Source organism: Amblyomma americanum, unplaced genomic scaffold, assembly GCF_052857255.1.
Source record: "Amblyomma americanum isolate KBUSLIRL-KWMA unplaced genomic scaffold, ASM5285725v1 scaffold_12, whole genome shotgun sequence".
Lineage (NCBI taxonomy): Eukaryota > Metazoa > Arthropoda > Arachnida > Ixodida > Ixodidae > Amblyomma > Amblyomma americanum.
Window position 1 is genome coordinate 1,908,752 of NW_027526484.1, and position 23,646 is coordinate 1,932,397.

The 23,646-nt window shown below is 45.2% G+C and overlaps 1 protein-coding gene across 1 annotated transcript in view; it reads right to left on the reverse strand.

Moving 5' to 3' along the window:
* The window catches only part of LOC144111896 (nose resistant to fluoxetine protein 6-like), a 52,440-nt gene that overhangs the window by 22,540 nt on the left and 6,254 nt on the right, over nucleotides 1–23,646 (reverse strand). The window contains exons 2-9 of the mRNA XM_077644924.1: nucleotides 21,419–21,630; nucleotides 19,265–19,376; nucleotides 18,966–19,050; nucleotides 18,785–18,876; nucleotides 17,746–17,925; nucleotides 16,441–16,534; nucleotides 9,726–9,812; nucleotides 307–478 (exon numbers count right to left, since the gene is read on the reverse strand). Coding sequence (XP_077501050.1) covers nucleotides 307–478; nucleotides 9,726–9,812; nucleotides 16,441–16,534; nucleotides 17,746–17,925; nucleotides 18,785–18,876; nucleotides 18,966–19,050; nucleotides 19,265–19,376; nucleotides 21,419–21,630 — 1,034 coding nt within the window. The remainder of the gene's footprint in view (nucleotides 1–306; nucleotides 479–9,725; nucleotides 9,813–16,440; nucleotides 16,535–17,745; nucleotides 17,926–18,784; nucleotides 18,877–18,965; nucleotides 19,051–19,264; nucleotides 19,377–21,418; nucleotides 21,631–23,646) is intronic.

Here is a 23,646-nt window from a genome sequence, read left to right on the forward strand (position 1 = left end):
GTATTGCCTGTTATTTTGCGGTGCGTGAATGTAATCCAGGAGTGAGAGGTCAAACTTCATAGCGTAGAACGTCACCGGCACTGTATTGATGCTTTTCTGCACTCTACAACAAATCAGTGAAGCCACCGACGCACTCACAGAGGTATTGAGACTGGCTCGAGGAGCTGTGAGGTAAAACATAGGACAAAGCTCAAACTTTGATCTATCTAGCGAATTTATGGAGTTATCTTCCATGCATGCAGCGCTTTCTGATTTCTGCAGCGGCCGGTATAGATTATACGTCCCCGTACATAGAGGCAAACGTACAGTATCTACAGTGACTTCGAAGTCATAGTTTTGGACTTGAAGAAGCAGATACAGCCACTGCCTCTGAAATTCGTCATTGAGCTTGCGGAAGTACGCCTTAGCGTCTGGTCCGGAGGTGATAAGAGGCAGCAAAAACAGGCACATGAGGCAGAAGAACACCGGAACCATGGTTCTGAAAAAAAAATAAATGCACAGTGTAATCAATCGCTGAAGCAGATTCGCGGTTCAAGGTGCTTAAAATCAGAAGTTACAGTCGGCTAATTAAGGCTCGAAGTGTGAAGGGAAAATGAACGCTGCTGTCTCAGTGTCCAGTTTCCGCTTTGTGCTATGTGCCTAACAGGTCTGCCTTGTCAGTTCGGGCCCTGAAACTCATTTTGCTAAACCACATCAACGGCGGAAATATTTTTTAATTGATTAAATCTTCGTATCAATACTACTGGTTGTTTGATAGAAAATAAAACAAAGATCAGTAATCGCGGTCACACTAATCGCCTGAGTGCACGATGGGAATCTCAAATATCCCACTACCGAAAAAGCGTCTTGGAGAGCTAAAGGCGCAGCGGCGCATATTACATGCAAGGGAAGAACTATGAAGTGGATGAGGAGCAGATGAGCAGGGACACATGGGTGGTAACGGTAGAAAAATTGCGATGGGATTCTCCAAGACTCGTTGCAGGCAATGCGTTTAGACGAAAGAATAGCCAGTCCTTAATGCTGACTTTATGAAATGCTGCGTCGAGACGGGGACCCTCTGGAGAGCGCACATGCCTGTCAAACTTCTACAACCGCTGTTGGAGCCACCTATAGCTGCTCAGCAAGGGGCAGGTCCATCTGGCGCCCTCGCAGGCACTGGAGATAGACGTGAAACACAGCAAGGAAGAGCCACGCGATGTAGGGTACGGCTGTACCACTGCCTCAATTTTACCGAGAATCAGGGTCCGTATTCCGAGTATGGGTCATAATAAAAGCGTCATAATCTGCCGCAGTGGCTACACCTCATTTTTCAAAACGCCGGAAGCGGATGTGGTGGTCCGGATGCAGCAAAAAGGGTTGAAGAAATCGGACGGTGAAGTCAGACACATAGCGTACGCTCCTCTACAGCAGATGCTCAAGGACAGCCAACATGGCGGCACACTCTGAAGCCGAGCGTCTCGCTTCGAAGTGAACTCGTCGGTATTACTGTGTTTTTCGGCGCGTGAACAGGCTATAAACAGGTTACGGGACTCTCGCTTCGTCTTATCTTGCCTATAGCAAATTGGATGGACGATAAATTTGGCCTGCTTTTTATTTGGTTGGATAATTCTGTAGCTCCTAGGCCTACCGAGCAGCGGTTTGTTGCAGAAATTGTTCTCTTCATTCAAACCGAATGGTGCCACTATCACCGGAGTTATCGCGTCTGCGTAGGTTATATGATGTAACATAAAGCATAATGACCCTCGAAATAGTTGCGTTTACTTCGCGCAAACGTGCATTACCCATTCTAGAACTCTGTATTAGCTGTTTAAGCATCTTGCATCATGATCGTGTGTAATGCCTGCCAGCGTGAAACCGCTCATGTGCACGGATGGTCACTCGACAGTGACGCGCTGCTACACCGACGCGTTTGACATGCCAGAGGTGGTTTTTCGGCGTCCCTTACTGTTCTCGGTAGCCGCGGTGGTGTGGCTCTGTATTTTTCTCAGGAGTTAGGTTGCAAGTTGGTTTTCATGCGCCAGTGTAGGCATGCCGGCGCCTTGCATCATGGCGAACTTATGAAAATTTGGTCTGCGAAGTCTCCCAGCGCATTTATGAAGAGAAATACAGCAAATTCTTTTTTTAGCTGACCCCTTTTATTTGTTGACGGCAGAAAATTAAAAACCTATATGCGGCATTTCGCGGCTCTTGCAGTACATGCATAAAAGGAATGAAAAACGGAAATTACCCTCTGCACAACTGTCCGATAACAGCGACCACTTACGTTCAGCTATGTTGCAGACGGCAATTCGTCACGGCATCTTGGTTCAGCACAACACGGAGCGCGCATTGCGCAGTGAGTGAGTGCATGCTACAAATTTTCTTCTCCGTTCCCTTTTACCCTCAAGGTAAATCTAAAACGCCATGTTATGCGAGCAAGATAGCTGTCTTTTATTTACCGTAGGCTATCGACGGCTGTAGCGGCTGCCTTCTGTTACTGAAAAGGTATGCGTATTGCGTACAATATTTTCTTCTTTAAGCACACCTCCGACTTTTACGGTGCAGAAAAGAGTATCTGAACTATTGTTTCTGTTCGCCGAAGTCTACTGGGCAAATAAAGCTGCTTTCATATTACCCCTTTACGGTGGAATCCGATGGGCAGCTAAACTTGTGGCTGAATGTTTCTGCTCTCGCATTGGTCTCGTTCCATATGTCGGCAAAGAGCAAAAGCGCCGCTGGACGTTTCCCTGTGGCAACCGCAACGCAGTGATATCCTGCCGCCACTCACAGTCGCAACTGAACCGATATCCGCTTCCGGCGTTTTGACCAATCAGGTGCGGCCGCTGTGGCAGATTATGACCCTTTTTATTATTACACAAACTCCGAATGCGGCCCCAGGTTATGAACTTATCTGTTGGAGAGGTGGCGGGTAAGGGAGTGGCCAAGTAGACATTCGTATTGTGTGGTCTGTGGAGTTTAACCACTCAAAGATGCATATGGACTATGTTTCGGGTACATTTGGACTCCTTTTGGGTACAACGTTCTATATATTAAGAGCGCAAGGCTTTAAAGGGGCGCTGATGACAACTCGAGGCAATTTTTGTTCTATGAAAAAATAGATGCTATGGGTCTTTCTGGCGATGTAGATGCTTGTCCGTCAGTCAAAGAAAGACGCATTAATCGCTAAGAAAAGTGGTAAAAAATTTATCCGCCACTTGATTTAAACTTGAGATTCCAAGACCGGGAAAAGACATCGTCTGCGCTGATCGGAACCAAATATTGCTTTCATTCAACCATAGGGATTTGCGTGCAAAAAAAAAAAGAAAAACTCTCTTTACGTAGCGCAATCTGCTTCCAAAAAGAGACAGTGGTGGTGGTACCTGTATTTATTTCTTTTTGTCTTTGCTAGCTTATAAAAGCTTTGTTTTCAATTAATGCAGCGCATTTGTCATTGAAAAGCTGGAATCTATCGATACAAGCCAACTCCAGATTAGTCTTCATTTTCCTTTTATCAAAAACGAGGGCCACTGGGCGACGCGAATGGCTTCCAGCAAGCGCGCGAAGCTCCGGTGCATCCGCTTCTGTGCGCGGCCCTTTCCTGTGAAGGGCAGGGAGTCGTTGCCATCCGGGCTGAGCCCCGTAAACGTCGGAGCGCCTTCAACAAAGGCGCGCGTAGTGGCGCCGGTGGCCTCCAGCGCAGGAGGAAATGTCAGATGGTCTTCGGGCACCACACGCGCCATTATCTCGAATCTCAGTAGTTCATTTTCCTTAAGTGAAGGATGCGGTCAGCGCAAAGATATCGAAGAAACCGTGTTTAAAGGGTCACTAAGGGCAAAGAGGGCTTGTTTAGCATAAAAACAAAGAATCAGAGATTTTTTTTCTGGAAAGAAGAATTGGATGGAGCTGTCATCAGTGCCCTTTTATAGCATGCGCGTCGTGCTTCGCACACTGTCTATGCACTCTATACTCTTAAAAAGTAATCAGTTAGAGAGTGCCGCTTTTTACCAACTACGCGTTACTACTTTTTTATCAACTCTGACTGCTTTCTACTACCTGGTTGCTAAATCTGTTGTGCCGTCTTAAAAGTAGAGTTAGTAAAAGTCGGCACTTACGTTTTACTAACTTCGATTGCTTGTTACTGCTGTAACGGTTAGCAACCATTCTTAAACAGAAGGTCGTATTATATAAATGGCACATATAGTAGTGCGAATGGCATGTTTTTTCAATAGAATATTTTTTCTGCGTCATACGTTTGTGCACATTTGCCATTTCTGCAATAGCAGGTTGCAAAGTTAAGGATGTTATCTTAGCTGACAGAGGTAAGAGGCTAGAGAGGGCCAGACGTACGAGGAATCCATGGCGAGCAAAGAATTAACCTGCGCATGCGCAGTGAACGTGCCTAGTTTGTGTCACCTTTGTGATTTTAGGCTTTCCGCGCATCGCATGAGTATGCTCGTTTGATTATATTGCTTCGAAAACGTAGTAGGCTCTGATGCCACCGTGTCAATGTCAAAGTACAGTCGTCAGCACGCTTAACACGAATGAGAGAAAGCGTGTCCTAGAGCGGCTTGGACTAACGCCAGCACCGCGATGTGTTGCGCGCTCTTGCCGAGATAACATCTTGGTATTTTTGCGGTGGCTGACGATAGCTGGAGCGCAGCTGGATTTGACTACTCACCTTGTTATTTCGCTTGTATCTAGCCGGCAGGGTGAGTCGCTCACTTGACTGTTTCGCGACTTTTCTCTACTGGCCGCGGCTCACGCGGGCGCAGAACACACGTTGCGGTTTGCTCATCTCCAAAAAGCGCTAAAGTGGCGTGTCTTCACACCGCTCGAGCGCTTTTCCAGGTCGGCCTTAAAGCCTGTGATCTAAAGAAATGAACATTCGGAAGAGCAGAGCAAACGTGGGTTTTTGGCGGTTGTAAAGATTGGACAATAAATTTTCAAATACGGTGGCCTCCTTGCGCTGGTCCTTCATTTCTCACATTCTAGGACAGCGTGTGTCGCTGTGCTCTCGCAGGCTAGTGTCTGGCTTCCTGTTTCGCCCACGCTGCACTGGAGATCCAGCGCAGGTGCGCAAGAGCTGCTCGTGTCATGAGCAAGAGACGTCGATGCAATTCAAAGTAAAATTTTAATGTCTGATTATTAGCGAGAGGCGCTATATAAGCATCCGTTGGGATAAAAATCTGACTCTTTTGGAAAACTTCGTTTGGTTTTATAATATTTAATGCCCAAAGCGACTCAGGCTATGGATGCCGCACGAAAGCCACTCAGGTTGTGGACACCGCAGTGGAAGGGCAGCGGATAATTTCTCACATCTGTAGTTCTTTGACGTGCACTGGCGTCGCACAGAACACGTCCGTACAGCATTTCGCATCCACCAAAATACGACCGCCGCGGCCGGGATTGAACCCGGGTCTCCTGAGCCAGCAGCTGAGGACAACAGATATTGGATGCCGTGGTGGCATTATTATGCAAACTAGGAAGCCTCTGGCCAGAGATGCAACGAGTCCAATGGTATAAGCCGTTGGAGGATACCGATTGCCTTATAATTGATTGCTCTTTGGAATATTCTGCGAACTAAGTGAACTGTTGCCACGTGCTCATATCCGGGCACTCTTGATGCGGTCTTTACCAAGTTACTCTGAAATGGCATGCATGGCACTTGATTTTCCGCGAAGATTGGCATCAAGAAGAAATAATACTGTAAAATGGCGTTGCTCGTGTAAGAATATCATCAAGGGCACAGACCACTTGTTACGGTTCGGGGAATTTTATGCCTAGAAGTCTAGAAATTTATAATACGACAGCATGAAGCGATATGGCAGCTCGAAGTGGATAGTTTTCAGGCAGCTAGCCGGTTGAGACAGCATGAACGCGCTAACGCCGATATAGGCGCGGCAACACCCAATGAAATTTACGATAGTTTGGGATGACGCTAGACCAGTGTTATATAAAGTCATGCATCTAACAAGTGTGTGCTAAAGATTCCGCGCAGAGTGCCGAAGGAAGGGCGCCTCGCTATAGTTTACATGGCCCGTACAATGTCGCAGCGAGAAATAACTGCTACAGTTGGGCGGCCAGTTTCCACGGTTAATCCGAATTGTCCGGGCATTCAGAGACGAAGAACGGATAGAGGATGCTGCACGCACAATTCTGGAGCGGGCAATAACCCCTGAAAAAGATATTCTCTTTGTAGCCTCTTCAGTGGACAACCCCTTCCTGACAGCGCGTAAATACGCGATGAGTTTGGGCTACAAGCTAGCACGGACACCATGCGCAGAAGACTACGTAAAGCGGCCATCCAAAACCGGGTCGCCGCTAGGACGCCAGTGTTGGAAGCGCCGCATCGCCACCAGCAACTCCAGTTCGCTCAAGAACGCGAATAGTGGACGCCGGACGACTGGGAATACGTCGTTTTTACAGACGAAGCGACGTTTTCTACGCGGTGAGACCAACCCCAAAGACTTGGCGTCCTGAACAGCACCGGTAAGTCCTTAGTGCATTTTATAGCCATGCGATGCTGACAAGTCGTTTTTTTTCTTCAGCATGACCGAGCCACCATCCACGCCGCGCGAGTTGCGCAAGATTTTCTGGATCGCCAAGCGATCATGCAGCTTGAGGGGCCCAGCCGCAGCTCCGATCTAAACTTAACTGAAAATGTTTGGGGCATGAAGAAATTTAATCTTTCGAGGCGCTTGGGCTCGAGTTGCACAACGGCGGACTACCTCTGGATTGCCCTACCAGAACAATGGGAGATCGTGCGGGCTGGCAGAGAGGTTGTTAACGCGCTCGACAATTCCCTGCCTGAGCGAATGGACGCAGTGAAGAGCGCGGGAGCACGCGCTACTGCATTGTCAATTAGGCAGAATGTTCTTTTTACTGTCAACAAGTGCTCTAGCCTTTATTTCTCGTTGGAACCAGGGCTGGTTTGTTCCTAATTTGTGCTTGTGCTCAAAATCGGCTCGTTTCGGTTTAGTTGGCGCCTCTCGCTAATAATCAGACATTAAAATTTTACTTTGAATTGCATCGACGTCTCTTGCTCATGACACGAGCAGCTCTTGCGCACCTGCACTGGATCTCCAGTGCAGCGTGGGCGAAACAGGAAGCCAGACACTAACCTGCGAGAGCACAGCGACACACGCTGTCCTAGAATGTGAGAAATGAAGGACCAGCGCAAGGAGGCCACCGTATTTGAAAATTTATTGTCCAATCTTTACAACCGCCAAAAACCCACGTTTGCTCTGCTCTTCCGAATCTTCATTTCTTTAGATCACAGGCTTTGAGGCCGACCTGGAAAAGCGCTCGAGCGGTGTGAAGACACGCCACTTTAGCGCTTTTTGGAGATAAGCAAACCGCAACGTGTGTTCTGTGCCCGCGTGAGCCGCGGCCAGTAGAGAAAAGTCGCGAAACAGTCAAGTGAGCGACTCACCCTGCCGGCTAGATACAAGCGAAATAACAAGGTGAGTAGTCAAATCCGGCTGCGCTCCAGCTTTCGTCAGCCACCGCAAAAATACCGTGATGTTATCTCGGCAAGAGCGCGCAACACATCGCGGCGATGGCGTTAATCCAAGCCGCTCCCGGCCACGCTTTCCGTCATTCGTGTTAAGCGTGCTGACGACTGTACGTTTGTTGTGTCCAGCACACAGGCGGTCGCTCTTATTGGTGTCAGGTGTTCTTCATACTTAATGTATAGCTCTTGCGGATTTTTTTCCAGAGTGCAAAATAACACATAACACCAACACATCATACTGGAAACCTAGCACCATGGGATGCAAGTAGTTTTTAGGCGTTTGGTGGTAGCTGCTTCAACCTGCATTTAAAAGAGTGCTATGCACCTTCACCTGCGCAAAGAAGCAGTGACTAAGAGGGTATAGTAGTGCATTCTTCAGTTAAGTGGCTCTGAAACACCTTCCGAGGAGAGCCCATGAACTCGCGCAATCACTCAACTGTGTTGTCTAGGACAATTGAGCCGAACAATACAGTTCTACAAGCAGCATTGGACCCACAATCACGCGCGAAATTTGGCCACTACTTTCTGGTGACTTTTTCCTGCTCGCGCCCTTTTCCGTCGCTCGCACCTGCGTACAACAGTTGGGAGATGGCTATTGGTTATATTCTTTCAGATGGAAGGCAGATGCCGTGGCCAGTAAGCCGCATAGCTCCGGCGGGTCAGGAAGTTCCGCCTTCGGAGGGAAAGGCGCGAAGCCATTGAAATTCAAATTTTGACTTCAGATAACTTAGCTTCTACAAAGGACATTAACAAAAATTCTTGCTGCACAATGTTCGGGAATCTACGTGCTTTAACATCTCATGCCTACTGCAACTTTAATACAGCCCATTTCAGAGCCCCTTTAAAGGTTGTACTTTAAACCAGGTTTTTGCAGAGTAGTTTTGTTTATGAGGGTTTAACATCCCAAAGCGGCTCGGGCTATAAGGGAAGCCGTTGTGAAGGGCTCCGGAAAATTCGACCACCTGGGATTCTTTCACGTGCACTGGCATTGCACAGTACACAGGCCTCTAGAACTCTGCCTCCTTCGAAATTCGACCTCGGCGGCCCGGATAGAACCCGCCTCTTTCGGGTCAGCAGCTGACCGCCATAACCACTGAGCCACCACGGCGTCTGCAGACAAGATGGCATCGCTTACTAGTCATTTGGTAGGGCTTGATAGTTTGATTTGACGTAAATGTTAGTTATTGCTACAACTTTGAAGGGTTAGTAAATTTTGCCGCCATGCAATTAACTACCTCCAGTTACTAACAGCGTGGCTACATATTGGTTACTATTTCGCTAGATAAAGAGTAAGGCGGCCGCTTTTTTTTTTTAAGTGAGTATGCGTCTGTTTCGCGAATGCATACACTCGGCAGAAATAATATTTTAAGAATCCTTCGAAGACTTGCAATACCTAGACACAGTTTTCGCTCGCACTTTATCGCTTGCTTGCGCCTCTGCTTCGTGAATGGCTAACGTTTTATGTTGATCCAGCTGTATGTTGGACTCTTAGCTTTAGTGCCAAAGTATAGAAAACGCTGCTGTGCGTATGTAGTTTCATAAATTGTTTTATTCAGAGCGCCAGTTTGCGGGTCAAGGATGGTTTTCGTTTTGTAATAACGCTACGTCTACAATTGCATCACCACATTTTCTTGCCCTGTGGCCCTGCGAAACGGCCTACTTTTTCACGTAGCGCTTCTTTCACATCTTGTTCAGAAGTCGCAGCTTGAAGTCAAAAGTTCTTTTGGTCGTTTATGAAATAAAATAAAATAATTATTTCATATCATAAGTACTGTCTAAGAGCCACGAAAAAAATATTAGTGTAAAATGAATAATTTACAACAGTCAGACTGCATTCACAGAACCAACGCGAGGTTATGGTATTCTGAAAGATATATCAGACAGAAATCGTCATGGGCTGCATATGACAGACAACCGACTGCTTATATGGGTGACACATTGTACACAGCGGGTAGACAAACGTACTCCATAACGCCAGACAATGCGATGGTGCGGCTGGGCTAGTAAATTCGCAACCATGGAATGGCCCTGGATGGCGGTTCTGCCTAACCTTCCGTGCATATATGTCTGCTGATCTTTAAGAGGGGTGACCCCTCTGACGACTGCTTGATGCAGACATGCGTAGATAAGAAGTATGGACTCTTATCTATGCATATCTGCGAAGGTAATCCGTATATCTATGCATATCTACATCCACCCACTTGTCTACGGATGGACGGAAGATCACGCTTACCTTATGAACCTTCTGACTACGGCAATCACGAAGACGATCACTCCATTCCTCTTTTGCCTGTGCACGACGAAAGCTAAGAGAAATCCGCTGCAAGAAAGCATTTATAATATAGGTACAGTGGTGGCTAATAAAAGCACATTAATGTATTTAAGCGCTGTTTGGACAAAGTACGACAAGGGACGTTTTTTGTACTATCTACGTAGATTACTAATGTGTCATGGCGTGCAGCACAAGGTATATTGGTTGCTTTTACGTGCACATTATGTTACTGAACCCACGCTTTCTTCTCACTGCGTGCTTTTGCGTGAAACCAAGCTGCTTGCTGAAGCATTCAATAGGACGCGGTGGCTTTCATGATTCCGGTTTTCGACGTGGTCTGTCTCGCCTGAACCTGGTTGCGTTGTTAAAGCCGCCTCTGCGCAGTGTCGGTAAACCAGGTTGAGGTCGGCAGCTGACAAAGTTAACCTTCTAAAGCATTCGCGCTTCGGTGATTGAAGCAGCGCGTTTAGAAGAAATCTCTCTCAAAGCTGGGCTTGAATGGCAGATGTAAAAGCGCTATCTGGTCAGTCTTGAGGGTCTTAAAACCGAGAACTTTAAAACAAAATAAAGGAAGGATTCTAGCAAGCATGGCCCGCACTAAACCCTCACATAAGTTTTGCGACATAAATTTAAGAATAAACATGGTTGTTCAGGTGTGTGCACGTACAAGAACGGTTAGTTACTGGGCACCGCCGACCTTTCGGTCGTCAAAGTCGAACTCACGGGCCTTCACAATAACCGCCTCAGCAACGATCCCTCTGGCTAACGTGATTGGCCAGCGGATGGTCGCCGGCCAGTCCCATACCAACATTTGGCAGTCACGTCGAGCGAGTCGCAAGCGTCTTAATCTTCATCGGCCTTCACTGCAGGGCACACCCACGCAGCCGCACTAGGCGCCGGCACTGATTCATCCCGTAGCCTGCCGCTGTGAAAACACGGATTACGCTCTACACCTCCTGGTTCAAGAGGGCGTCATCGTCGACTACTCCGTAACCTGCTACGTTGACTCCCACGTGACCCCATCCACTACAAAAGGAGCACCTTCATCGACATTCGCAGCATTTGGCAGTAACGTCGAGCGAGTCGCGAGCATCTAATCTACTGCGGCCTTCATTGCAGGTTAGTGAAAAGAGCACGTTGATCATACGCATTATTATTAGACGCTCGTCTCTGCTGCCAAGTGTCTTGTGAACTTCTGCTGCTATCGTTTCTGTTTGCTGAACCTTATCGAGTGTGCTGTGTGACTGTAAGGAGACACACGTTTAGGATTGGCTGGAAAGGAGGCAGAAAAAATGAAAGAGGACTTTAAAGCTGATAAGCAAAGTTACGGGAAGAAACTAAAGCTGAAATGAAGCTACTTCGCGAGTCGTTGGAACGGGAAATGCGCAACGAAATTCGAGAACTGAAGAGCGAAAAGCAAGGCTTAGTTAAAAGCATCGAGTTTGCACATGACTCTATCAAAGAGCTTGAAGAAAAGGTAAATGCCGAAATCGCTGAAAACAAGAACCTTGCTTCAAAACATGCAAACAAATCTGGAAAGCAAAGCGCTTGATTTGGACAAGCGACTGATTCTGTCTGAGCCATACTCAAGAAGGGCTGACTTAGAAATTCAAGGTGTCATCAAAAATGACAGCGAGTCTGTGATTTATATAGTCTCAAAGATAGGAAATGCAATTAAAGAACCAATTCAAGAAAGCGAGATTGAAGCCTGTCATCGAGTACCGACAGGAAAGGCAGATACGTCGAATATTGTCGTTCAGTTCCGGTCTCAAGCCAAACGTGATACAGTCCTCCCGAAAGCCAAAACAACGAGGGTGACAAAAACTGACGTTGGCCTGGAAAATTCTGATCCTCTGTACGTCAATGAGCACCTTTGCCCGGCACAAAAGAAACTTCTTGCGTTTGCTGTAAAAAAAAAAAAGCATGAGCATCGGTGGAAGTCTGTTTGGTCACAGAATAGAAAGATATTGTTGAAGCAAAGTGGCGGCTCGGCTCTTGTACCGATAACCAGCGAGAAGGACCTCATCAAGCACTTCTCGCAATAAAACATTCGTGCTGAGTCAGCAGCAGGCGACAATCATACCTCACTTGGCAACTAAAATCTCGTCCTTCTGCTCTGTAATCAAAAAGAACTAAACAAAAATGACCTATCACGAATTTGTCCTACCACAACAGGTGAAGCTAGGGCACCGTAACTGTGAAACTGCTTTGTACCTCAGTGCGCCCTCAGTGGGCAACAAACAAGATGAAATCATTCTGTTATTAAAACAGTTCTCTTTCGAATTTACGGTTTTGATACTCTCTGAAACATGGTATCAACCTGGCTGCAGGATGCTAGAGCTGCTCGGTTATGAAGTCTTTTTCCTTAACAGACCTAACAAACGCGGCGGCGATGCTGCTACCTATACTCTCGCGTGCAAAAGGTGCCACATCCTGCCTAATCTTAGTGAAGTTACTGAAGATTATGAAGTGTTAACATTGGAAAAACGAAACCAGCTGGTTTCTGTAGTATACCGCCCCCCAAATGGCAACATGAAAAACTTTAGAGATTATTTTGACCAGATTCTAGAATATGCATCATTTAATAAATGTTTCCTTTTGTGCAGTGATGAATTTAATATTAATATTCTCGACCACAACGTTATTGTACGTGATTTTAAAATGAAGCTTCTTTCCTGTGGGTTTGTGAACTTAATAGAAACAGCAACACGTGTCACGTGCACGACTGTGTCGGCACTTGATTTAATAGTTGCGAATATTCAAACCAATGTGCTCTCTTGCGGTACAATTGCTTCTGATGTTAGCGATCACTGTCCGGTGTTTGTTGTCTTTCAAAATAAGCATGCTAAGCGAAACAACGTGAACGAGACCATTAGTGTACAGCGCATCACAGATGCCTCATTGGCAGCATTTAAGCGCTATATTACGAACTTCGACTGGTCTTGTGTGCTGCAAAAAACGGACGTCAATGATGCGTACGACTTATTTTTCATCATTTCCTATATCTTTATTTGAAGCACTTTCCGCTAGTAAAATACACTCCTTCCAATAAGATAAGGAAACCATGGATCGCACGAGAACTGTTCCAAATGATAAAGGACAAAAATCGTTTGTATCAAATGTTCCTTGAAAAAAATAAAAAGATATTGCTTGGAAAGCTTTAAACGATGTCGTAGGTCGCCGTGCGAATAACTATGTTGCAAAAACTATGCTATTAAGTGGCAAGGAAATAAAATGAAGAGCACTCGCAGAATATTTTAACACACACATTTTCTCAATCACATTTCTTCATCTCAAGATCCTACGGACAATAATATCGCCGGTTACTCTAGTCAGGTTAGCGAGACTATATTTTTCGAGCCTACTGATGAAAATGAGGTTTATAATGTGTATATGGGAATGAGTAACAGCAAAGCCTTAGATATCAATACAATGCAGATGAAACCACGTAAATATGTCTTACCCACAATTTGTCCCTTGCTTTCTCACATCTATAATTTTGCACTGGAATGCGGGGTTTTCCCCAACAGAATGAAAACGGCAAAAGTGTCCGCAATTTATAAAGGGGGCGACCGAAATGTATTAGCAAATTACAGGCCCGTTTCAGTACTCCCTGTGTTTTTGAAGGGGCTGGAAAAGGTTATTTCGTCAAGAATAACAAAGTTTTTTGACAAACATAGGGTAAAAACTGAATCACAATTTGGTTTCAGAATGGGTAAATTTACAAAAACAGCCTTTCTAACAATGAAAGAAATTATTTTGAACAATATTAGTGAGAACTTGTCTACGATGTGCTTTTTTCTCGATTTCAGTAAGGCGTATCATTTCTTAATTCATACGGTTCTTGCTAACAAAGTTCAAATGTATGGTATTCGTGGTAAACCACTCAGTTTGCTTAAAAGCTACCTTCAAAACAGAAGTCTGCCGGTGTCTGTAGATAAGGAACTTTCTTCCCTTTTGCCTATCAGTTATGGTGTCCCACAAGGGAGCATACTAGGACCCCTTTTGTTTAATGCATACATAAATGATATTGTTAGCATAGATCCTCCCATTGATTTTGTAATATACGCCGATGATAGCACAATACTTATTTCCGGCCCTAACCTTTACGATTTAATTGCGTAATGTAATGTAATAAATTATCTAGGAGGTCAATGATGATTCGATTAAACATATATCCTACAAAGTCCAAGGATATAATAAGTCGCGCAAGAAACAAACCGGCAACACCCAATTGTATGCTCAACTTTGAAAATCAACAAATAGAAATTGTTGAAGAGCACGAAATCCTTGGAGTATATTTTTCGTGTCATTTAAACTGGGATGCCCACGTCCAACACCTCTGCAAAAAACTCTCTTCGATCTGCGGAGCCCTTTCACGATGCCGTGAAACTTTACCTCTGAAATGTAAATGACAAATTTATTATGCATTATTTTTTCACAACTTGAATACTGTAGCTTAGTATGGGCCGCAGTGAAAAAAAATAAGATAAATAGCTAATATTGATAACATGACTACCACCAAATACGCCTTCCAAGAACGTAACATTGTCCGCGTTGATCTTTTGTATAATTTTATATCATTGCAAAAAATATATTTTTCCACAGCATCAGTTGTCAATTTTTACTCTACCCTAGCATCTTTGGACACGCGTCGTGCTAACATACATACCAGAAGTACTAACTCATAGAATATACCTCGTTTTCGCACCGATTATAAATTACAAATGTTGTCTTATAATCTGGCCCATTTTTAAACACATATCAACATACAACGGGGTATACAAAAGCTGAGCTGCGGAAATATTTTGTTCAAATGCCATTCAATGTCTCCACTTGTTGATTGTTGAACGTTTGCTTGAGTGTTAACGTATTTTTCTTTCAACATATGTATGACCATTTCAATGTTCTCATTTTTAAACATTATTCGAGTCAGTGTATATATGTGTCGAGTGTTTTCTTTATTCAATCTACTATTGTATGCGTGACTGGTATTGCAAAATGTCCTGTACAGCTGGTGTGCTACTGCTTGTAGGGGTTTCCGGCACCCTGTCAAGCTGCCCAGGCCGCTTTTAGCCAGGAAACCCTCCGGTTGAGCCTGGAAAATAAACTTATTTACTTATTATTTACGAGGTTGCGAAAACGTTTTCATAATGCTCCCCGGCCCCACAACCTCATAACGCGAGGTTGCTCTTACGTGAAAAGAGATCTTGATTTTTCAGCGCTTGTGCGCCTTAGAATCCTGACAGTCGTCATAGGTATGGTGTAGGCGTCAGGAATCAGTTACATTTATTTGAATACGGCAGCGTGAATTTCATCCCTCATTGCATGATAGCCGCCGCTTCCGTATCGCTACGCTGGTTTTAACGGCGTCCGTGGAGGGAATGCGAGGTCGCTCTTCTAAATCTGGCATAACTGCAGACAACGTAAGTGTTGACTTAGACGACCGACTGGAGCGGGTCGTTGTAGGGTCTGACATGCATGGTCGGCTGCCAGGACAACGAATGGGCTAGGGGGATAAACGAAATAATTCCTTGAGGTCCCCTCTCCCCAACGTTCAATCGAAGTCCACATAAACACAGCTCACAGTCCATAGACCGTCTTCTTATCCCCGTAACCTCCCTCTTATAAAACAGATTTGACCACGCCACTCCTCATGGGCTGTGTTCATTGTTTTTGATAACCACAGGGGGCCACGACTCCGTTTTATTCATTTCTCTTTCGTACAGTAATTGAGCACGAGCTTTCACGCATTCATGGGTTTCTGTTCCATGTTTTCTGGAGCGGTACAAATGCGCGGTGTTTTCTTAGGGTTTAGGTTCCTTCTCTCCTAACGGCATTTTGTTGTCATGTATTGCAATTTTCACCTTGCGCCAGCTCACACGACCGTCTTGCAGCCCTAATGGGGCAGCGTTCCTCCTGGAACATGCCTGTTATCACGACTATCAAGGTGTTGCGAATCCATCTTCTAACAATATGACACTGTGAAATGGCATCGTGTTTAAACTTTAGTGCAGGATGTATCTCAATCACTCGCATGCTTGGCTTTGCTTATGGACGTGACTGGACTTGCAACTGCCTGAAAAATGACAACTAGCGCTAAAATACACAACGGACAACGAAAAGACACCGACGGGACACACGCTAGAGTTACTGGAAAAGAACAGGGCCCAATAGGAGCGTGATTAAAGATCTGTGGGCTAGTTGGTTCTTTTCATTAACTGACTGAAACACAGTAAGTAGTGCTGAAATAAATAAGGAATAATAAAAAGACGCCGTCGGGATACACACTAGATTTTAGCGCTAGTTACCATGTTTCAGCCAGTTAATCAAAAACGCTGACTTGCACAACTTTCATCACGCTCCTGACTTGCAACCTTGCCTTTGACCTGCGACGCCGAGGGAGTGCGGTCATGCGAATATCCTACGTCTGGCTCAAGCTTATCCGCACCTCCTAGTGTCGTTGAGAACCCGTGGGAGAGTTGACGAGAAATTCGGCTAACCAAGGAACGGAGAAATTGGACTAGCCAGATTCTTAGTTATTGCAGTTGGCTGCAGTGTTAAAGGGTTGGGAGAAGAAGCAGTAGATGATGCAGGAAGACAAGAGGAGGATGTGATGCGACCACCGCCCGCATCTGCCGCTGAGGGCTTTCCTGAAGCGCCGTGCAATACGCACTTCAAGAAGAAAAAACAGTCGACGCTCATATATCCCACAGTTGTGAATATGTTCGCCCAGTTGTCGGCATATACTATGGCGTTCACCATGTTGGCTGGAGAGGAAAACAGCAAGTATGAGTAAAGCTGAAGGTTTTCTCATTGCTCTGCGCGCGCAGTATGCAAGCTGTGCGGAGCTGTGGGGCAAATAAAAATACAGTGAAATGCGCGACCGCGGCAAATGTGCGACTGCGGCATTCTTTAACGCACGCTGCCATTGCACATCACGCGGGTGTTTTTGGGTTGCGGCTGCATCGAAAGGCGGCAGCCGCGGCTCGTGTTGAACGTCGCCCCCGTACAATCCGAGCCTCACAGCCAAATTCACTACCACCGCGGCATATGCCTGAAAAAAGAATTTTTTGCGTTCTTTATTACACACGGTTGTACCGAAAGATAGTTGCCGATTGCAAAACCAATTCGCTCGAGGCATATTTCATTTATACCTTGTTAGGGCGGTGCAAATGTCGTCACTTTTCATGGGGCATATTAGCTGTATATTGACAGACAAAATTTTTTAAACTTCTCACTTCGAGGAAGCTTCGTCATAAACAGCGCTCGCACCACAGCTTTTATGCATGAGGATAGCGCAATTTCATGTCATAATCAAAATTTCATGTATGTTCACGTGGCTGAGGTTCCTGCGGCATCAAGGCAAATGAATAGCTTTTGACATTTTATGTTCCAATGAGCACAAGGCTAGAAACACCGTACTTTATTATTCCTGTGGCCACATTTCGATGGAGAAGGAAAGAAAAAAAAATGACCACTTGCTGATATTTCGGTTCACGTTCATTATAACAGACTAGTCGAAACTAATTCTCACGCTTATTATGCAGCGTTCCCGCGGTATTTTTGTGGCACATAATTGGCCAATAACCGCTGAACATGCTTGTCTTTCTGCAATGAAGCGTAGTAGGAAAAGTGCGTTGCTAACCGGCGCGCTTCGCTTACACTACGCTCTGGTAACTGGACTGCTATATTCAGAAACACTTGAAACGTTAGCTTCTTAAGCTACCCCAACACGATTAAGGACAGTGGCCGTCATAAACAGCTTACAAAATACAAAAATACATCCCGTCAGATGAAATAATGATACGAATGAGCCCTGGACATAAGCCCCTTTTATGCTGTCGAGGGTGCCTTTTCGTTGGCAACTACATTACAAATGACAAACCGACACCTGTTGCGACAATGATAGAGTATATATGTGCTGTTATTTTATCAAGAACTTGCAATGGTTTCTTTTAGAGGCCAAAGGCTTACGTACCCCAAATGTCCGAAGGGGCACCGTAGCTGTGTCCAACAAGGATATAGACAATGCTGAAGAACCGGATGCCATGCAGGAACCTCATGCTGTAGGCGTCAGAGCTCTTGTTGGTCGTGATTTGAAGCATCATGCGCGTATTTGACACCACAGAGAATGATGTCAGAACCGATAAAAGAACACCTGAAATGAAAATGAGCGAGAAGTAAAGGAGACCGAATACAAAGAAGTTCATATTTCGTGTAAAGATCATTACTGAACTGCCTTGGAAAAAAGTTTGGCTTCGTGAACTGGTTTTTAAGGAATTAAGCTCCACGGCAACGCGAAAAGGGATAGTCGTATAAGGGAGTATATACGGCAGGTCTTCCTTTCCTATTTGCACGTCCATGAATGCGTGGACGTGTGCTTTCGCACTATGATTAATTCGCATCTGCTTTAATGCAACTTTTTCGCCCGTAAGCGAGTTCCGTGGGCATGCACGTGGTTCTCAATGGCACAAAATCCGAGGCTTGTCTCACAACTTGATGCTTTCTGTATTTTTTTTGGGGGGGGGGGGGAATATAACAATTATGCGATACTTTAGTCGTCATTTCGCTATTAAGCCTTGGAGAAATTTTCTAAATTGACCTGTGAAATGTGAAATCCGGTTTTAGTTAAAACAAAAATATTTCGGAACGTTGTGAAAAACAATTCTTGAGTAATCTTCAATACTGAAATATCAAGACATGAATAAAGGGAGACAATTTTGAAGAGGCCGCAATATCTGTTTAACGATTAGCAATCGAGCCCTGATAGACTAGGCAATTAAAGGGGACTCGAGGAAAGGTGCATTGCAGAAATTGTCTCAAACGCGAAGATCAGCTCGAAACGGCGAGCGTATGCAGGTTGAAGAATTCGGCGCTCATGTTCTCAGTCCTCTGGAGTTATTTCTTTTGTCAATCGTAACACTTGCTCTACTATTAGTAATGTCATAGTGGCATTTGTCATTCGGTTTTATCTAAGTTGGAATCGGTGACGTGCGTAAATATTCAAACGTTTTTACCTTTGTTTTCACCTTTCTGCTTTCTTCGTGAGCAGTACACATCAACGGCAGTTCCAAGCACGATGAGCAGGACTAGAGTGCCTAGAAATGCTCTGAAAAGAAAGGAGCAGTAAATATCTTTCTCCTCTTCGCAGAACACCTCGGATAAAGTGCGGTGCTACACATAACTGCACATACTTACAAAATAATAACCTGAGTTCTTGTCATATCTGGAGCCAATGCTGTCACGCAGTCAGTGATGGTAACGTCAAGAACCTTTGGAAGCACTGAAAGAACAAATGCAATACGCCTAACAAATGCAGAACTTGAGCAGAAAGCTGGGCGCTTGAGTGTTCTTTACGTTCGCGAATCGTGGTGTCCTTAGCCACAGCAACTAAATGAGATGTTTTCGCCGGAAGGAATGGTAACGGCTGATTGTCCCACGGGAGCGGGGAATTTTTTCTGCGAGCCTCGCATGGGTTCAGTGCTGCAGATACATACCTGCTTTCGCCATCAGCTGCAGTTCATCTTGATTGCAGACGTCGAGCACGCAAATTCCTAATCGCATGATTGGGATCCTCTGCTCATAGATATGCCCTCGAAATTTGGCTACCTGCACAGAGAAAAATACCTGTCGTAGGCACCCCGAGCTTTCGCTTGCCAAATCTTTCTGTCTATAGTTTCTCGCTACGGCGCCCGTTGAGACTAAAACTGCAGGCTGCCAGATGGTTCTACCTAAAACCACTTGGCTGTGCGGCATGCAATGTCGATGCCGATGAATTGTCGACATTGACCGTTCTCGACGACAACAATATTAGGAGCGCCGTGCTGTATCTGCCTAGTGCGCTGCAAAACGGCTTTCTTGAATAAGCGCAGCCTTTTCTTAGTAATCATGCAAAAAGAAACAAAATAGCTCTCTAAATCTCTAATGGTGGTTCGATTATTATATTTGATAAATCGAACGCCTTGAGCTCGCCGTGTTGCCTGAGTAGTCTGTACTGTCCGGTAGAATATTACTAGCAAGCATCAGGCTTCCTATATTTCGTTTGACTCGGAAGAAAAATGTAGCTCATATGAGTATGAGAACAGTTTATTGTTTTCTTGACTTGTGTTATTTCCTATCTTCAAACGACTGATTTTAATCAGTTGTGCCGACGAAAGCGCGCTTTGAGCGTTTAATTGTTCGCTTCAATTATTTTGCGAAAGTTTGTTTCAACTGAACTTCTTTACGCAGCACAATATTTACACACGTCAAAACTAATCGCTTGCCTGGCGGCAATATATGTACTGAGAGCACGTTGGTAATCAGGACTCCAATATATTTTATATCACAACCTAATTATTACGTAGCGGTTAATAAGACCATGCCTTCTTCCTCAGGAGATGTTAGTGGGAAGTCGAAGTTAGTCCCGAGCTCAAGGTCCCTCTGTTTTTTTTTTTCGATTGAAAGTTATTTGAGGGCGTGATTTAACTGAGGTTCGTTCTCATGCCACCCTTATAGTGCAAAGCACGTTTTCGCAGCCCTGCAGGCCTAAGACAGCCAGTCCACATCAGAATCAGCACGTTGTTGACTCTAGGGGGAAGGACAGGGTAGGCACCTCGCACGCAGCACTTTGACGACACGGAGAGTGGGGAAGACGCATGGTAAATAGATGCGGACAAAAACGCATGGGCTAGCAGGCAGGCAAGCGTTATGGTGCGGCGTGTACAGAATTTACCGCGCTGTTGTCTATTCTGCAGACTGCATTGTACGGAAGAATTCGTGGACGTGTGTGTGCTTACTCTTAGGGCCCTGCACGACCAAATTATGCCAGAATTCGTAAACAAGAAGGAAATATTTGTTAACGATGTTTTACGGTATTAGCACTACCATGCCGACAACTGGTCGCAGCAAACTGCAGCTTATAACGGGAAGGTTTTACAGCCGTCCTGTTTTTCTCGTTCCTAGAACAGCATTTATGGGTATAGGTCTTGATGCAATAGATGAGTGCTTTCGGCGAAATAAATAAATGTGATGCAGAATATTATACGAAATAATTGTTCCTGTTTGTTTACATGTAAACAGCGTTCGATTTCGTTAGAACTATACTGAATGGCCAGCATTATCTAACAGCATTGTCGCCACATTCTGATTTTTAATGCGTCAGGTTTTTGTTACGACGAGGCGCAGCTGGGGGAACATGCGGGCTGTCGAAATGTACCAGTAGAATTCTATCTATAGGAGGTGCTATCAGACGCATAGATTCAAAACGTCGCATAAATCCAGCGTGCTTCTAAGGTGTTACGCTGTAAGATTGTTGCAGCATTATACTAATTGTTGTCCAGAGAACGTTTTGCCTCCACAATACAGCTAGAAAGTAAGGAACTGTTGGTACCCCTCGCTGAGGTGATCTTCAAGGGCATATTTCAGACGTATGTAGTTATTCTAGTTTACTGCTCGAGACTCATTTTTCTCTGTGAAACAATAAAAAATGAATGCAGTGCCAAACACATCGTGTCTGTGCAGTTCTGAGGATTTTGCCTCAGACTTCTCTTATGCCTTCTCTAATGTATTAAATATTTAACTTTTTTGTGTCCGGTAATTATGAGCATTAGGTACAGTAACCTAAGAAACCTCTAAGCAATACTCAACAAGCGAGCAGGCGTGATTCTCACCCGTGGATGTGTAATAGACATAGCTGCGGCGATGAGGTCATCCAGGTCGGTTTTGTTTCCGCCATATGCAACCACGTTGCAGTACTGGGCCCGGGCTGTCTCGTGACCGTATTCATTGCGCACAACGGTCTGCACGCATTCATCGAAGGCACCTAGGTCCACCCGCGTGGTCGCCAAAGCTCCGCTAGGGTACTTTGCGGTGGCGTCTATCACTGCGTGAAAAAGAAGCATTTCTCAGACCGGGTGCAAAATCGTTTTCTTTGGTCCCGCTGCCGAATACATGGAAGAGATATAAACAAGACGCCTTTGGTGTAAACTATGGCTTTACTGCTTTACCTGACAATAGCAAAGTTGTAATTTTCTCTAGTTTTGCTGACACCAAGGAATGAAGCTACCGCAGAGCATAATAAATACTGTTTTTTGAGTGGTGCCAAATGATTCCTTTACCAAATTTTACTGGCCTGAGACAGGAACTGTAATATCTCATACGCCATTATGCCTTTAGAAGGGGTGATCGCCAAATGACGATTAGTTTTATCAGTGCCGTTTCACTGTATTGTTTGTTAAAATTGCGTTTTTTGCCCAAGAAAGGCACGCAATCCGCGAAAGCCTTCAAATTCCGAAAGAGAGAGAGGGTAAACGTTTATCCTTTGTCGAAAGTGTGGTGGGAGCCTGTGAGGATGCAGCCTCGTCAGGAGGCCTTGACCCTTGGATTTAGGTCATCTATGTAGCTTTAAAATATTTCGCTGTTGGGATAATTTGTTGTCAGAAATTATGAAAGGATTTTAGCACCAAGATACTAAACCTAAAAAAGAAGGCAACACGGGGGCTTTGTTCTCTTCATTCATGTGTGTAGTACGTCCTGGCGCTAAAATTTTGTATAATCACCTCTATGGTTCTGCTCAAGACGTGGAGTTGGACATCCATGTCGGAGCCACGCAACGTGGCTTGCCACTGATCAGAGTTCGACAGCTGGAGGCTCTCCGGCGGAATGTCCTGAGGGCACTTATGCAGGATGTGGCCAAGGTTAGCCTTGGGGTGACAACGCAGTTTGATAAACGGTATACTCATTCGTACTCCGACTGTAAAGATTTTATACATTTGCCGCCTTCAAAAGCGGAATTAGTTTCTACCATTGCACCATTATGTACTTCCAGACAATTCCGAGAGTCCACTTGCGCTAGATAAATGTAATGCAACCGAGAGTTTCAAGAACTTTCCACAACAAAGCAGCGTGCGTCGTTGGTCTTGAATTACCGCCCCAAGTAACCGACCACGTAGTGCTATTGTGACGAAGGGGAATGGGTTTTCCCTCTTGCCTGCAAAAATGATGGAAATATGACGTCTGATGTTAGTTTGTTAGCATATTATATGTATTTATCAAATTATGAGGCGCTGAAGGTGTTCTTCTATGCTCTATGTTTCTGGGTTTTCATCTCTAAATTTCTTGTAGTTGACGCTACTTGTCACGTGGAAATGCAGGAGGAAGTCGCTCTGAACCTGCCCAACCCGTAGCTATATGAACGCGAACAATTTCAAAGAAAGACGGATACTTCTCCAGTGATGTGGACGCTGAGAACACGCAGCCATGTTGAATCACCCCCGATTACTTCTCTGGCGGCGCCTACGTGACTGCCTTAGGGCATTTGGCCGTTATGAGGCAACTCAACGTGTCATCGTTTTCAAGCAAGCCTACAAAACATAGTGTGCATAAACGCTGTCTTTCTGCACAGTGCACAGTTTCTGGCCGAGGATGTCATGGCCTCCGTGCAACTGTTAAGAGACACGTTTTTTCCTTATAAAAGGAGACACTGAACCCGACGAGTTCAAACATGAGCCGCGCGTGTTTCATGAAGTCTCGCTGCCATTTCTGCCTAATTTCGCGGAGCTGGGAAAAGCCATGGTCTCCAGAGTGACAGCATCGGAAAGGGATCGCACAGAGAGCATCATTTACGAGGTGTATGCAGCCACGCCCAACACAGACTTGAGGATACCTTTGACAGCAGTGGCAGCTGTGCGTTCATTGCGAAATGTCTCGTTTGAAGACAACTCGTCGCATGACGCCTTTGTACGTAAAATCTGCGTGCCTTTATTCTTCAAGGCCGGCTATTCCCCTTCGACCTGTGCGGCCACTTATTGGTAAACTGCTTTCTGTCATGTCTACGGCAAAAATTCATGACGCCGACTATATCTGATCACACTGTCGTGGCACGGTTCTTACAGCACCT